This window comes from Mobula birostris, chromosome 23 (genome assembly GCF_030028105.1).
Source record: "Mobula birostris isolate sMobBir1 chromosome 23, sMobBir1.hap1, whole genome shotgun sequence".
Lineage (NCBI taxonomy): Eukaryota > Metazoa > Chordata > Chondrichthyes > Myliobatiformes > Myliobatidae > Mobula > Mobula birostris.
Window position 1 is genome coordinate 15,108,081 of NC_092392.1, and position 17,268 is coordinate 15,125,348.

The 17,268-nt window shown below is 40.0% G+C and overlaps 1 protein-coding gene across 1 annotated transcript in view; it reads left to right on the forward strand.

Annotated features, from left to right (window-relative positions):
* The first annotated feature begins 866 nt into the window (after positions 1-866).
* The window catches only part of fbxl13 (F-box and leucine-rich repeat protein 13), a 165,365-nt gene continuing 148,963 nt past the window's right edge, over positions 867-17,268 (forward strand). The window contains 4 exon segments of the mRNA XM_072241187.1: positions 867-923; positions 925-1,017; positions 5,415-5,518; positions 7,172-7,201. Coding sequence (XP_072097288.1) covers positions 867-923; positions 925-1,017; positions 5,415-5,518; positions 7,172-7,201 — 284 coding nt within the window.

Consider the following 17,268-nt stretch of genomic DNA (forward strand, 5'->3'; position numbering starts at 1 on the left):
GAAATACTAACTACCAAGTCAGATGTGTTCAGCAATTCATTCCCCCACCCCACCCCCCACAATTAAAGCATGGAATAATCTTCATCCTACCACAGTCACACAACCAAACCCAATTAAATTTAAGGCAGCTTTTCTTCTTCAAACATCTCCTTCTTAAGCCCACCCTCCACCACCTCCAGTTTAAACTCCATGCAGAATATTTTAGAGAACCAAGAACATGCCCACAAGCAAATGAATCTCTGGATTGTACATGATAACACATATGTTACTTACTGCCTTTTACACCACTAGCTTTTAGGGCAGCAATGAAGGTCCTCCATCTCTGGTGGTGGTCAGGATTTCCTTCATCATGTCAGTAGCTTCCTCTCCGTTTTTACTACTGTCTGTCATGCAAGTTCCAGGTTGGAGACTCAGGAGTACCGTCGCACTCAGATGTAGAAGGATTCTTCATTGCTATTTCTGTCACAATTTTGTTTTACCAGTCAGGGTTGAGCTGAACCCCAGAAACCTGGAGGACCAGTGGACCACTCTTAGTCCACCCTCCACCCTTTGACCTATTTAATCTGGTAGAGTCTTCCAAGAGCCAAGGCATAATGCCCTGACTCCAGCCAAAATAGCCCTCTGGGTCATTGAGGCACGCAAACCTCCAAACCTCGACAAGGTTGAGGTGACATATATGTGCTTTGATAATAAGATTTACTTTGAACTTTGGTTGTCAGAGGCTATTTGATACGCACGCCATTGGGGGCAGTAAATAGATAGCTGGAGCTTCTCCCCGCGGCTCTGACAACCTGAAGGAACCACTCCCCTCTGACATTCACGCACAATTCCCTGTAGCCCATTGTAAACTCTCTTGGGTTCAAGTCATGGCGGTCGGTCCCAGCCGTTCAGAGCGCGTTACCGTGGCAACGGTAAACGAGCGGCCTCCACAAGGCGACAGCCATGGCCTTCATGCGGTATGCAGACCCCGAGCTGAAACACTACATCAAAATCCATTCAATCCCGCAGATCTATGAGGTAATTTCACGGATTTTTTTAAAAAAAAGCCTCCGACACCTGTATTGCAGATATTGTTTCTTTGGAGTACAGAAAACAAGCGCAACCAACTCAAAATTCGGTGAAATCACTGCAGAGTATGTAGCATTTGTGAAGCGAAACTGTGAAATCAATATCGCAACAGCAATGCGATATTCTAATTATAATTAGACTTCACTTAGATTTGGCTATACAGTAGCATTTTTTTCATGATTGTGCGTTCTTAATGCTTAACAGGAATTCATGGTTGAATTGTAGGAAACAGCAGCAAAATAATAGCAGAATTGCACAAATAGCCTAGTGAACTAATGTCTTGCCTACTATTGGTGAAGTCTCCTGCGATAACTATGGACCAAGACCTCGGAACAATATCTCCTGGAATAATGCTATGGAAGCTTTTCAATTTATTCCCGAGAACCGAAAACGGGACCTGTCAGTGTGCAGCACTCTCTTAAGAGATAGGCCGAAATGTCAAATCATTGGAAGGGAATCTGAACCCACAATTTTTCAATTAAATCAAAACTAAGTGTTTAATTATCAGAACTTATACTTTGAATAGTAATTAAATGTGACACTACAGCTGTCGTCACAATATTCCAGTCAAGCAACTTCCTTCCTGGTTGGCAACAATGACCTTATTGAATGGTGGAGCAAGCTCGAAAGGCCAAATGGTCTACTCCTGCTCCTATTTCTAATGTTCTTAACTGCCTTGACCTCTTTCATTACTTCTTTATTCATTATATTTTCTTTATACATTATTTAGGTGCTCTCAAACCCTTAGCTCTCCCAGCAATTTGCTTTCTGCTCTGGTCTAGGATCTGAGTTTATCGTGTCTCCAACTTCTCTCTCCCACTTCCTTACCTCACCAATTCGTAGAGTAAGGGGGACAATGAGAAAGTATTAGAGATAGTACGTAATATGTCTGTGTGACTTTTCTGGAGGAGAGCTGGTCGATGGTGATTAAAAGTAGCACTGCACTCCCTTTTGGTCTCAGAGAACAGCTCATAATACATCATGTGTACATCCTCCTGCTTTAGACATTAGCGAAACAAAAGACTGTCACTGGGGACTAACCTGGCAAATCCCTAGGTCAGTCCCCACAGTGGAATAGCCTGAAGGCACAAACAGTAGTCTCCACTAAATTCCTGTGGCTACCTGGCTAAGTTTATAATTGTGCAATCCAGTATAACCAAGTGAATACCACTGCTGAGAGGTATTGATCATGTGGATAGTCAGAGGCTTCTTCCCAGGGCTGAAATGGCTAGCATGAGAGGGCACAGTTTTAAGGTGCTTGGAAGTAGGTACAGAGGAGATATCAGGGGTAAGTTTTTTATGAGAGAGTGGTGAGTGCGTGGAATGGATTGCCAGCGACGGTGGTGGAGGTGGATACAACAGGGTCTCTTAAGAGTCTCCTGGACAAGTACATGGAGCTCAGAAAAATAGAGGGCTATGGATAACCCTAGGTAATTTCTAAGGTAAGGACATGTTCGGCACAGCTTTGTGGGCCGAAGGGCCTACATTGTGCTGTAGGTTTTCTATGTTTTTATGTTTCTATGTTTAAAAGTAACCACCTTTGTTGAGTCAAGGATATTTGTCACAGAACCAGGCCCATCATCCCAATTTACCCAGACCGGCTAAGTTGCCAACCTCAATTAGGCTTTTGTGGCTGCACTTAGCTCACATCTCCCTCATCCATGTACCTGTCTAAAATATTGTAATTATTACTCCCCTGCATTGATGCCACCTGACTTGCTGAGTTCTTCAAGCATTTTGTGTGTGTTGTAAATGTTGCATTTGTTTGATTTCTTTTTTTTTAAGTAGCGATTACAGTTTATCCTGAAACACTTACTATTATGTCTTTTAACAGATTCTGCATAACCTGCTGAGTATCTCCTTGTCTTTATCTTCTTCCAAAATAGTATTCATATTCAAAGGATCATCATGGTAGGATTTATAGGATTTAATAGGATTTATTCTGTCACTAGACATATCCTCAGCTCATGAAGAGTTTCCTCCACTACTCCTTGTTTGTCTATTCCATCGCCATATTCTCCTATATTCACATGCACTTAGGGAAATGCCCATTAACATCATCTTTTCCTACCAGGAACAGCAGAGGCTTTCCAAGCAAAGCAGCAATTCATTTGTATTTCTTCCTGTTTAGTGTTCTATTTTGGTGCTCACAATGCAGTTGCTTCTACATTTGAAAAAGCACAAATGCAAAATGGTGACTGCTTTTAGTCTGCGAAGATGACTCCAAGCATCTTTAATTCTTCATCCAACTCCTGTGCAGTCTCTGGTCTCCTCCACTGATCTGTGGTGTATAAGCTTCCTAGCATATCAGATTCTGAGCTTGCATTGAGAACAATCACTACTTTCTCACACTTTGGTTTTGGCAGACAGTCTCCCTAGGACAGGAATTCCCAACCTGGGGTCCATGGCATAAAAATGGTTGGGAACCCCTGCCTTAGGATAAAAAGAACACCATCTGCTTTCTGTCTAAGGTGGATTCAATCTTCTTTATGAGGATAGGCATTGCAGGAAACATTACACTAAACAATATTATACTAAAACATACAGCCTTGTTTCACACAAATGGTGACTGGGAAAAGGTCTGAATACTCTATGTCATCCACTACTCTGGCCATTATACACCAATAGATTTGTCAGACAAATTTGATGAACTTTTTGAGGCAATCATGCTTTCCCATAATATTCTGTAGGTCAACAGATACATTCAAAATCTTTAACATCATCAACGAAGGTGGTGAACAAGCTGCAGTTTAGTTCTTTACACTTCTCTTAACGTTGTCTTGCTGCAAAGATAATGTCAACTGTTCCATGCCCTTCATGAAAACCATGCCAGATTTCTGGGAGTAGGCCTCCCTGAAGGTGCATGGCCAGTTTGTGAAACAATAACTTTGCCAATGGTTGAGATTAAAAAGATTCCTCTGTGATTATCACAGAGCTGTTGGTTTCCCCTTATGTTTGTATAGGTGTGTAAAAAGTTAATCTCTAAATACAATACTACTTATACTCTGACCACTAGGTGGAACCTTAGCTCTAGAATAAGCAATCAAAGTTCAGTGGTTATACCTTTTAAGGTGTATTGAACTATGAGAAGCACAGTTAGTTATAACCCTTTATATAAATCTTTGATATAGTAAAATTGGGATCTCTGAGGTAATTGCTCATTTTACACCCCTAATTTAACAGTTTCACGTTGGTGCCCAGATACAAGAACCATGTGATATGGATTTTTTTTCTCTATGCCCCTTACTCCTTCTCTAAGGCACTCTTTAAAACCTATTTCTTTGATATTTTTGGCTTATCTGTCCTAGAATACCTTCATACATGGCTTGGGTTAAATTCTGTGAAAAATGATCATGTGAAGGGCCTTGAGATGTTTAATTATGTTTAAAATGATTTATAGGTGCAAGTTAAAGAGGTTAGTTAAACAGCAATAAACTAATGATTTATTTTCAAGTGTCTTTGCTTTGTTGCCATTCTGAATATTGAGATATGTTCTTTGTAATTTCGTAATGCTTATAATAAGTGTTAATGTGTTGTAACATAAATGCTGTATGGAAATGGAATAAGGTAAATTTTCAACCACAGCTACAAGATTTGCATAATTTTCCATCAATTCTAACTGTTAATTGATCACCGTTTCAAGTTGATTGCAATTTTTGTTGTGAAATTTGTTCACAGTCTGAACTCTTGAACTTCTATCTTTATAGCTCTGTCCAATAGACCATCGCCCTCACTCTTTTATTTTTTAGCTCTGTGACCCTCATTCATGCCACTAACTTCTCCAAGGTTGATTATGCCATTGCTCCTGTTGCCAGATTGGATGTTGTCATTTAAATATACCGCACAGAAAATGTACTCTGGGCAACAATATTTTATATCATGCAGCATCCTTTCCACTTAAATGTTTAAAATAAATAAACATTTATTGTTAGAAGAGAGGATAGTTGGTGACAATGTGTTATAGTATTTTTTTATAATTGGCTAGTTTATTTTTAAAGTTATGAGTTGCTGTATACTATTTTCTTGCCTATGATTGTCAGGGCCTTATAATTTGTGAAACAATGCTCTTTTTGTACAGATGCTATGTATTTCCAGTGCTCCTTTTAAAATAATGTTACTGTTTCAATACCAAAGGTGATGAATTAAATGATACCAGATTTTGTATAGCAACCATGCAGTATCAAGTACCTAGATTTATACAAATTGCTAGAATTTCTCTGACTGTGTTACAAGCCACTTAGGATTTATTTACCAAAAGACATTCCAGACTAGACCGAGAGGATATAGAAATAACAATTATGCTAATTTTAGAAATCCTGCAATAATCATCTTTTATCTTCTGATAGGCATTGCTTACAGGTTTATTTGTTCGGTGTCCTGATGACCCATTAGTATTTTTGGAGGAGAAAATAAAAGAATTACAAAATCAGAAAAGCCAAGCTTTGGTTTTGTAAGTATAAAATCAAATTTAAAATTACAGCTTTCTATTACATTGATATTTATCCTTTGGAGCAGGACAACATTCTATTGATTGAAGATATTTTCGCCTTCATTTGTTAATTATTGATAATTCTAAGAAGCCTTTGATCTTGGGTACTTGTGTACATGTAGAAATTACTTTGATATGATTTGCTTGATGTGAAGAAAATAATGTCCCTTTCTATTGGATTGCTGTAATTATGTTCTGATGGACATTTAACAAAGTCACAGAATCAAGAACAAATGGCTGTCACTATTTATTTCACTATGGATGATAAAATCAAGCAACTTTTTAATTTTGGCTGATTACAACCTACAAAGTTACATAAATAATATTGACAACCCATGGGTGAAATGGACTCTTAAAATATGGAAAACTATTATAAAAGAATATAAACTAGAGAGAGACATTGCAATTCTTAAATGGTGTGCATATGACTCGGATTTTACACCGAATAAACTGGATGCTAGATTTTAGGACTGGACAGCTGAAGGAATAACAGCTATTTGCAATATAATGAAAGAAAGAACACTGTTCAGTTTTGAAATGCTCAAAGAGAAACATTTATTAGAAAAACAAGACTTTTATTGGTATTTACAGATGCGACAGTATGTTAATAGGACGGTTAAAAATGTAACCAAGGCAAGTATGTGTCTGATAGAGCTATTTAGAAAAGCATATAATTCAGACAACGATAGTGGAATAATTTCAAGGGTTTATCAGGGTTTGTCAAATCTTAAAACACATTCGACTTCATGCATTAAAACAAAATGGGAGAAGGAAGGAGGGATAATAATATCTGAGGAAGACTGGACAATAATATGGAGGTATCAATGGAAGTGTACTAGTTCACAGAAATGGAGGGAGTTCGGGTGGAAAAACTTGATAAGATATTTTATTACACCCTCTCAGAAATCCCATTATAATAGTAATTCCCATGCTTGCTGGAGAAATTGTGGAAATCAAAATGCAAACTATTATCATATTTTCTGGGAATGCCCTGTTTTCAAAGACTATTGGAGTGGGATACATAATGCCCTACAAGACATCTTTAAATGTGAAATATCCTTAGAGAGTAAGACCATATATTTTGGGTATATACTTCAAGAATGGTTGAAAAGAGATAAATATTTAATGAATGTACTGCTGGTGGCTGGTAAAAAGACCCTTACCAGGAAATGGTTATCTCAGGAGAGCTCAACTTTAAATGTATGGATGGAAATTACAATTGACATTTACAAAATGGAGAAGATAACAGCATCTGTTAATCATAAGTTGGAACAATTTTATTCATACTGGAAAAAATGGTTTAGCTACATAACACCTCATAGGCCTGATTTTATTTTCACAAGTCAATGAATATGCTGTAAAAAAAAATCACTCCCTACCATGTACATAGTTTTCTTCTTTCGATTGTTTTTTCTTTCCTCTCCTTTCTGTAAGTGTATACCTCAGATAAATATTATGTGGAGATTTGTGACAAATATGATTATATGATATACATGTACAGTATCTGAAATACATCTTATGAAAATATTTGATGATGAAATAAATTCAATAAAAAATAAATTACAAAAAAATCAAACAACTTTATTTTTAAAATTGATTTCTATTTTATCACAGGACAAAGGAAGGTCACCTCAATTTGAGCTGGTGGGTGAGTTTATTAAAATTAATAACATATAAATGTAAATTAAGTACTACTATCTTTAGCCGTAATATAACTATGATTAATATTTCTATATATATGGTGAATTCCAGTTCATTGGGCCATTGGTTAATTGGGGTATCTGCTTATTTGGGACAATTCTTAAAGAACAAAAACTTATTGAGAAAATAGCCATGATTCCCTTTGTTTATTTGGGACACTATGCTGCCTAACTGGGGCTGAAGACAATTCCCAAATGGCACTACACTGTGCATAGAACAAACTGTTTTTAAATAGTGTGAGTTGCATTTGTTTGTGTTCAAAAAGCAGTAATTTGTGTCACTGATACTTGGTGAAAAATAAGCCGTAAGACAATTCTGAACTGCTTTGCTTACTGTGGGTTCAAGCATTCAGGATTGGAGATGCCAGAAACAGCCAGAAGTGAAAATTAAATGATTTCACTGCTATAACAAGTTAAGAACTACAAAGAAATTAGGTATCAACAATAATCTTGAATATTACAATGAAACTGAAGACTTGGAGGACGCAATCATCGATAGCATTGTATGAAGGCAGTCCAGTATCTACCCTAGGTATCTGTGCTGATTTTGTTCATTTACAGTCAATCAAAAGAACACAGCAGCATAATTCCTCTGTTGGTAACTATTGGGAACTAATGCACAGTTTTATCGTACTGTAGTACTATTAATAGTGTTCTAATTTGTTCTGTATTTCTTTTAAATATGTAGTTTGTTACTCAGTTAAATGGTAGTTTGTCTTTTTTATACCATTTTAACTATTTCCTTGAATTTTTGGCTAATTGGGCCAAAATGTACTGGTCCTGCTGTGTCCCAATTAACCAGAATCCACTGAATTCAAAAACTTTTCATTTAGAATATTTCATGTCAAATTAGTTGTGTTTTCTTAACTGTCTGAGTGATCTAGTATGTTGGTTAAGTGGCACTAACGTGAAGAGAAAGAGAAGTTTTTTTGTTTCAGCATCAGCCTCCAACCTGATGAAGAATAATAACACCAATGAACGTGTTGATACTCAGATTTCTCAAGTAAGAAGTGGAATAAAATAAGTTTACCTTCCAACATGATGAAGAAATATGTTGATTACCATTCTCATCCTTCCTCAGCTAATGAATCCTGAACAGCTGAGCTGTCAAAATGGTTCTTTAGCAGGTTCTGAATAAACCAACTCAAGGGAAAAATCTGGTGAGCGCAGCAGGCCAGGCAGCATCTGTAGGAAGAGGTGCAGTCAACGTTTCAGGCCGAGACCCTTCGTCAGGACTAACTGAAGGAAGAGTGAGTAAGGGATTTGAAAGTTGGAGGGGGAGGGGGAGATCCAAAATGATAGGAGAAGACAGGAGGGGGAGGGATAGAGCCAAGAGCTGGACAGGTGATAGGCAAAAGGGGATACGAGAGGATCATGGGACAGGAGGTCCGGGAAGAAAGAGGGGGGGACCCAGAGGATGGGCAAGAGGTATATTCAGAGGGACAGAGGGAGAAAAAGGAGAGTGAGAGAAAGAATGTGTGCATAAAAATAAGTAACAGATGGGGTACGAGGGGGAGGTGGGGCCTTAGCAGAAGTTAGAGAAGTCGATGTTCATGCCATCAGGTTGGAGGCTACCCAGATGGAATATAAGGTGTTGTTGGATTTAATTCCACATCCCATTCCCATTCTGACTGGCCACACATTTTAATTCCACATCCCATTCCCATTCTGACATGTCTATCCACGGCCTCCTCTACTGTAAAGATGAAGCCACACTCAGGTTGGAGGAACAACACCTTATATTCCGTCTGAGTAGCCTCCAACCTGATGGCATGAACATCGACTTCTCTAACTTCCGCTAAGGCCCCACCTCCCCCTCGTACCCCATCTGTTACTTATTTTTATGCACACATTCTTTCTCTCACTCTCCTTTTCTCCCTCTGTCCCTCTGAATATACCTCTTGCCCATCCTCTGGGTCCCCCCCCCTTGTCTTTCTTCCCGGACCTCCTGTCCCATGATCCTCTCGTATCCCCTTTTGCCTATCACCTGTCCAGCTCTTGGCTCTATCGCTCCCCCTCCTGTCTTCTCCTATCATTTTGGATCTCCCCCTCCCCCTCCAACTTTCAAATCCCTTACTCACTCTTCCTCCAGTTAGTCTTGACGAAGGGTCTCGGCCTGAAACGTCGACTGCACTTCTTCCTACAGATGCTGCCTGGCCTGCTGCGTTCACCAGCAACTTTGATGTGTGTTGCTTGAATTTCCAGCATCTGCAGAATTCCTGTTGTTTGCAAGGGAAAAATCTATTTGATTTTGTCTTCACCTATCATTCTGTGATTAGATACATTTATCCATGGTTGTATTGATAGAATTGACAACAGCACAATCCTTCTGGCAGCAAAGTCCTACCTTCATCCCCAGCTCTAAAGCAAACCAGAGGGGATATCAACCATAGTATCGTGTGGCACTATAATCATGCTACATTGGGTGAACCAAAATCAGTAGATATCAAAGGGAAGCATTCCAATATTTTGAACCATAACATGCGCACAGGAAGATCATTATGGCTGTTACTGAATCATAGAGTCAAACACCACAGAAACAGGCCCTTTAGCTCACTATCTCTATGCCAGCCTTTATGTACACCTTGAAGGTTCCAAAAACAGGGGTTTTGGTTTGTTTGCTCCCTTTCCACTCACAGGAGCTCTGCTTCCATGCTCTGTTTCCTCTTACTGGTGCCCCAGATCCCATCTTCATTTCCACTCACTGGGTTCTGAGTCCTGTGTTCTCAGTCACCATACCCCAAGTTCCCACATAAGCTTTCCACTCACTGGGGCCTAGTACCCTGGTTCCATTTCCAATTACCTGGCCAATTGGGGAAATTTATTATATTACAGTATATCATTTAAAATCAATTAAAATGTGTCGTGAAGTTAATATTAACATTCAAACGTTTGGAAAATCTGATTGTCTGGTATCACTAAAGTTTTGAGCATGCCAGGTTATTGGAGTTTTCATGGCTGTACCCTTGGCCAACTATGTTCCTTACATCATAAGGTCAGGAGTCAGGATCTTAATTCCAAATGAAACAGTTATGTCTGTATTCAGCTAAACTTAAGCAACATTTAAACAGAGATGTGTAAGTGGCAAATAACATCAAAGCCACGAAAATGTCAGGCAATGGCCAACTCTAACAAAACAGTCTAACCATCTAGATTTGATACTCAATGATATTACCTTTGCTGGGTCCCCTACCATAGATATCTTGATCAGAAACTCACCTGGCCACACATATAAATACTATGGCTGCAGCAGCAGATCTGAAACTGGATACACTATAGCACTTGACTTATATTCCAATGATCTTTCCATGATCTACAAGACATAGGTAGTAGCATGACAGAACATTCTCTATTAACTTAGGATAATGCATCTCCAGCTACATATGTTATCGTTATCTGCTGACTTATTTTCCAAGAATCCATGTATTCAAGGCACCCTCCCAAACCCCTCCTTCTAATTTGTTTTGAAGGCACCAAAAGAGCAGGAATGACTGTACACAATATTTAAGGTGTTTTATGGCATATGGCCTATATAATTTCAGTACAAAGGTTCACAAAACTGATATTGCTAACAAACCCCGCTATTTGAAACACAAGTAAATTGCTAATGTTAATATCCAGATACTTTAGGGACCAAAATTTCCTAACTAAGTAGGTGCAACCATGCATTCGGAGTTCTCCCAACTATACTGAAATGTAGTGAGCTAAACAAGGTTAGATAGAGTTCAAAGCAAAAAAATACAGTTGTTTGGAATCTGAAATAAAAATGGAATATGCTGGAATTCGTTAGTAAGTCAGGTAGAATTTGTATAAGTAGACATAGAGTTAACACACAACATCAATAATCTTTTATCAAATATGATGTGAGCTAAGTGTAAAATACCTTCTTAACTACATAACCAATTTATTGTGTTGTACTAACATTTATCTTTTTTCATTACTACTTCATTAGTACTATAGTTATGCCAAGTGAAACTGGCAACTAGTGCTAAAAAAAATAGAGGCTCCACACCACTGAGAACTGGACTCGGATTGTGAAAAACATTTTGTAATAGGTTTTCAGGGTTACATTTTCAGATTTCTGACTGATCTTGTGGAGACTTCCAAATTATTTATAGTTACATTTAAGGGAAAATCAACTTAAAAGGGATTAAATCCACCCTTTTGTTAACAACATGGATTGCACCCAGAGTAAATAGTTCGGATAAGGGTATTCCTTGCAAACTCCACTACATTTAAAGTATAATTCAAAATCACAATCCAGGGAGGAAATTGGGTGTGATATTGAAAAATAATGTTCTTTTGGAGATGTAGAATAGTTGTGGGGGCAGATGTTGGTAAGACCTCAGACAAAATTAGGAATCAAAAGGATGAGCATGGTGTGACAAAACCGAAAAGGGTGATTGCGCAGTACATGGAATAAGGTAGATGAACTTGCAGCACAGTTGCAGATTAGCAAGCTTGATGTTGTGGGCATCATGGAATCATAGCTGAAAGATTATGGCTGGGAGCTTAATGTCCAAAGATACACATGTATTAAAAGGATAGGCAAGAAGGCAGAGGGAACGGCATTATTCTGTTGGTAAAAAATGAAATCAAATCATTAGAAAGAGGTGACATAGGGTCAGTAGGTGTTGAATCATTGTGGATAGATCTAAGGAACTGCAAGGTAAAAAGACCCTAATGGGAGTTGTATGCAGACCTCCAAACAGTAGTAAGGATGTTGCCTACAAGTTGCAATGGGAGACAGAAAATGCATGCCAAAAGGGTTTTGTTACAATAGTCATGGGGTACTTAAATATGCAGGTAAATTGGGAAAATCAGGTTGGTACTGGATTACAGGAGGAGGAATTTCTAGACTGCCCACAAGATGGCTTTTTAGAGCACCTCGTGGTTGACCCTACTAAATGATCAGCTATTCTGGATTGAGTGTTGTGCAATGAACCAGAATTGATTAGAGAGCTTAACATAAAAATTTTTGAGTCAATATGGGTGGAAGTCAGGAACAGGAAGGGAGCAGTTACTCTACTGGGGGTATTCTATAGGCCCCCTGGTAGCAGCAGAGATACAGAGGAGCAGATTGGGAGGCAGATTTTGGAAAGGTGCAAAAATAACAGGGTTGTTATCATGGGTGACTTTAACTTCCCTAATATTGATTGGCACCTGATTAGTTCCAAGGGTTCAGATGGGGCAGAGTTTGTTAAGTGTGTCCAGGATGGATTCCTGTCACAGTATGTGGACAGGCCGACCAGGGGGAATGCCATACTAGATCTAGTACTAGGTAATGAACCGGGTCAGGTCACAGATCTCTCAGTGGCTGAGCATCTGGGGGACAGTGACCACCGCTCCCTGGCCTTTAGCATTATCATGGAAAAGGATAGAATCAAAGAGGACAGGAAAATTTTTAATTGGGGAAAGGCAAATTATGAGGCTATAAGGCTAGAACTTGCGGGTGTGAATTGGGATGATGTTTTTGCAGGGAAATGTACTATAGACATGTGGTCGATGTTTAGAGATCTCTTGCGGGATGTTAGGGATAAGTTTGTCCCGGTGAGGAAGATAAAGAATGGTAGAGTGAAGGAACCATGGGTGACAAGTGAGGTGGAAAATCTAGTCAGGAGGAAGAAGGCAGCATACATGAGGTTTAGGAAGCAAGGATCAGCTGGGTCTATTGAGGAATATAGGGAAGCAAGAAAGGAGCTTAAGAAGGGGCTGAGAAGAGCAAGAAAGGGGCATGAGAAGGCTTTGGCGAGTAGGGTAAAGGAAAACCCCAAGGCATTCTTCAATTATGTGAAGAAAAAAAGGATGACAGGAGTGAAGGTAGGACCGATTAGAGATAAAGGTGGGAAGATGTGCCTGGAGTCTGTGGAAGTGAGCGCGGTCCTCAATGAATACTTCTCTTCGGTATTCACCAATGAGAGGGAGCTTGATGATGGTGAGGACAATATGAGTGAGGTTGATGTTCTGGAGCATGCTGATATTAAGGGAGAGGAGGTGTTGGAGTTGTTAAAATACACTAGGACAGATAAGTCCCCGGGGCCTGACGGAATATTCCCCAGGCTGCTCCACGAGGCGAGAGAAGAGATTGCTGAGCCTCTGGCTAGGATCTTTATGTCCTCGTTGTCCATGGGAATGGTACCGGAGGATTGGAGAGAGGCGAATGTTGTTCCCTTGTTCAAAAAAGGTAGTAGGGATAGTCCGGGTAATTATTGACCAGTGAGCCTTACGTCTGTGGTGGGAGGGCTGTTGGAAAAGATTCTTAGAGATAGAATCTATAGGCATTTAGAGAATCATGGTCTGATCAGGGACAGTCAGCATGGCTTTGTGAAGGGCAGATTGTGTCTAACAAGCCTGATAGAGTTCTTTGAGGAGGTGACCAGGCATATAGATGAGGGTAGTGCAGTGGATGTGATCTATATGGATTTTAGTAAGGCATTTGACAAGGTTCCACACGGTAGGCTTATTCAGAAAGTTAGAAGGCATGGGATCCAGAGAAGTTTGGCCAGGCGGATTCAGAACTGGCTTGCCTGCAGAAGGCAGAGGGTCGTGGTGGAGGGAGTACATTCAGATTGGAGGATTGTGACTAGTGGTGTCCCACAAGGAGCTGTTCTGGGACCTCTACTTTTCGTGATTTTTATTAACGACCTGGATGTGGGGGTAGAAGGGTGGGTTGGCAAGTTTGCAGATGACACAAAGGTTGGTGGTATTGTAGATAGTGTAGAGGATTGTCAAAGGTTGCAGAGAGACATTGATAGGATGCAGAAGTGGGCTGAGAAGTGGCAGATGGAGTTCAACCCGGAGAAGTGTGAGGTGGTACACTTTGGAAGGACAAACTCCAAGGCAGAGTACAAAGTAAATGGCAGGATACATGGTAGTGTGGAGGAGCAGAGGGATCTGGGGGTACATGTCCACAGATCCCTGAAAGTTGCCTCACAGGTGGATAGGGTAGTTAAGAAAGCTTATGGGGTGTTAGCTTTCATAAGTCGAAGGATAGAGTTTAAGAGTTGCGATGTAATGATGCAGCTCTATAAAACTCTGGTTAGGCCACACTTGGAGTATTGTGTCCAGTTCTGGTCACCTCACTATAGGAAGGATGTGGAAGCATTGGAAAGGGTACAGAGGAGATTTACCAGGATGCTGCCTGGTTTAGAAAGTATGCATAATGATCAGAGATTAAGGGAACTAGGGCTTTACTTTTTTGAGAGAAGGAGGATGAGAGGAGACATGATAGAGGTGTACAAGATAATAAGAGGAATAGATAGAGTGGATAGCCAGCGCCTCTTCCCCAGGGCACCACTGCTCAATACAAGAGGACATGGCTTTAAGGTAAAGGGTGGGAAGTTCAAGGGGGATATTAGAGGAAGGTTTTTTACTCAGAGAGTGGTTGGTGCGTGGAATGCACTGCCTGAGTCAGTGGTGGAGGCAGATACACTAGTGAAGTTTAAGAGACTACTAGACAGGTATATGGAGGAATCTAAGGTGGGGGCTTATATGGGAGGCAGGGTTTGAGGGTCGGCACAACATTGTGGGCCGAAGGGCCTGTACTGTGCTGTACTATTCTATGTTCTATGTTCTATAAAAGAACCCTTAGGGACAAAAGATCATAATATGATCAAATTAACCCTGAAATTTGAGAAGGAGAACCTGAAGTCAGATATATCAAGAATTACAGAGGCATGAGAGAGAAGTTGGCCAGAATTAATTTGAAAAGAACACTGGCAGGGATGACAGCATAGCAGCAGTGGTTGGAATTTCTGGACAGAACTTCAAAGGCACAGGATATATACATCCCAAAGAGGAAGAAGTATTCTACAAGAAAAATAACACAACCATGGCCAACAAGAGAAGTCAAAGCCAACATTAAAGCCAAGGAGAGGACATATTAAGAGTACAGATTAGTGGGAAGTTAAAGGATTGGGAAGCTTTTAAAACCCAACAGAAGGCAACTAATAGTCATTAAGAAGGTAAAGATGGAATATGAAATTAAGCTAGCCAATAATGTTAATGAGGATACCAAAAGTGTAAAAAAAAAGGCAAGAGTGGATATTGGACCACTGGAAAATGATGCTTTAGAGATAGTAATGGGGGACAATGAAATGGAAGATGAACTGAATAAGTATTTTGCATCAGTCTTCACTGGAGAAGACACTAACAATTTGGTGGACGTTCCAGCAAATTGGCATGATGTGTTTGAAGTTACCATAACTAGAGAGAAGGTTCTTAGGAAACTGAAAGGTCCGAAGGTAGATAAGTCACATGGACCAGATGGTGTATACATCCCAGCGTATTAAAAGAGGTGGCTGAAGAGATTGTGGAGGCATTAGATCTTTCAAGAATCAGTAGATTCTGGAAGGGTTCCAGAAGGCTGGAAAATTGCAGATGTCACTCCACTCTTCAAGCATAGAGAGAGGCAGAAGAAAGGAAACTATAGGCCACTTAGTCTGATCTCAGTGGTTGGGAAGATATTGGAGTCAATTATTAAGGATGAGGTCTCAGGGTACTTGGGGGCACATAATGAAATAGGCCATAGTCAGCATGGTTTTCTCAAGGGAAAATCTTGCCTGACAAATCTGTTGGAATTCTTTGAAGAAGTAACAAGCAGGATAGATAAAAAGTAATCGGTTGATGTTGTGTACTTGGGTTTTCAGAAGGACTTTGATAAGGTGCCACACATGAGGCTGCTTAACAAGCTATGAGCCCATGGTATTACAGGACAGATTCTAGCATGAATAAAGCAGTAGCTGATTGGCAGGAGACAAAGAGTGGGAATAAAGGGAGCCTTTTTTGACTGGTTGCCGGTGACTAGTGGTGTTCTATAGTGGTCGGTGTTGGGATAGATTCTTTTTATGTTATATGTCAATGATTTGGATGATGGAATTGATGACTTTGTTGCAAAGATTGCAGACGATATGAAGATAGGTGGAGGTGCAGGTACTTTTGAAGTGGAGAGGCTACAGAAGAAATGACAGATGGAATACAGTGTCAGGAAGAGTATGGTCATGCACTTTGGTAGAGGAAATGAAAGGGTTGACTATTTTCTAAATGGAGAAAAAATACAAAAAAACTGAGATGCAAAGGGACTTGGGAGTCCTTGTGTAGGATTCCCTAAGGGGTAATTTACAGGTTGAGTCTGTGGTGAGGAAGGCAAATACAATGTCAGCATTCATTTCAAGAGGACTAGAATATAAAAGCAAGGATGTAATGTTGAGACTTTATCGAGGATTGCGGAGGCCTCACTTGTAGTGTTGTGAACAGTTTTTGGACCCCTTATCTTAGAAAGGATGTGCTGAAACTGGAGAGGGTTTAAAGGACGTTCACGAAAATGATTCCAGGTTTGAATGGCTTGTCATATGAAGAGCATTTGATGGCTCTGGGCCTTTATTCACTGGAACTTGGAAAAATGAGGGGTGACCTTCTTGAAACCTATTGAATGGTGAAAGGTCTTTATAGAGTGGATGTGGAGAGGATGTTTCCTATGGTGGAAGAATGTAAGACCAGACTCAGAATAGAGGGGCATCCTTTTAGAATGGAGATAAGGAGGAATTTCTTTAGCCAGAGGGTAGCCACAGGCAGCTGTGGAGGCCAAGTCTTTATGTATACTTAAGGCAGAGGTTGATAGATTCTTGATTGGTCAGGGCATGAAAGGATATGGGGAGAAGGCAGGAGATGGGCTGAGAAGAAAATTGAATCAGCTATGATGAAATGGCAGAGCAGAGCCAAGTGGCCTAATTCTGCTCTTATATCTAATGATCTTATGGTCTTAACCCTCTCCCCCTCCATTCCACTCATGAGGATTGGCTCATGGAACTCTGACTTCTTCCTTCTGTAGTGGAGAATCAGCTCTTTGGTTTTGCCTATGATGAGTGAGAGGTTGTTGTGGCACCATTCAACCAGGTTTTCAATATTTTAACTTGCCTTATTAGCTGTGAGACCATGTAAGGTAGAAAAATGTGGAAAAATAATTTCAAAATAATCACCAAAGATTTTCTTTCATTTCTTAGTGTTTATCTG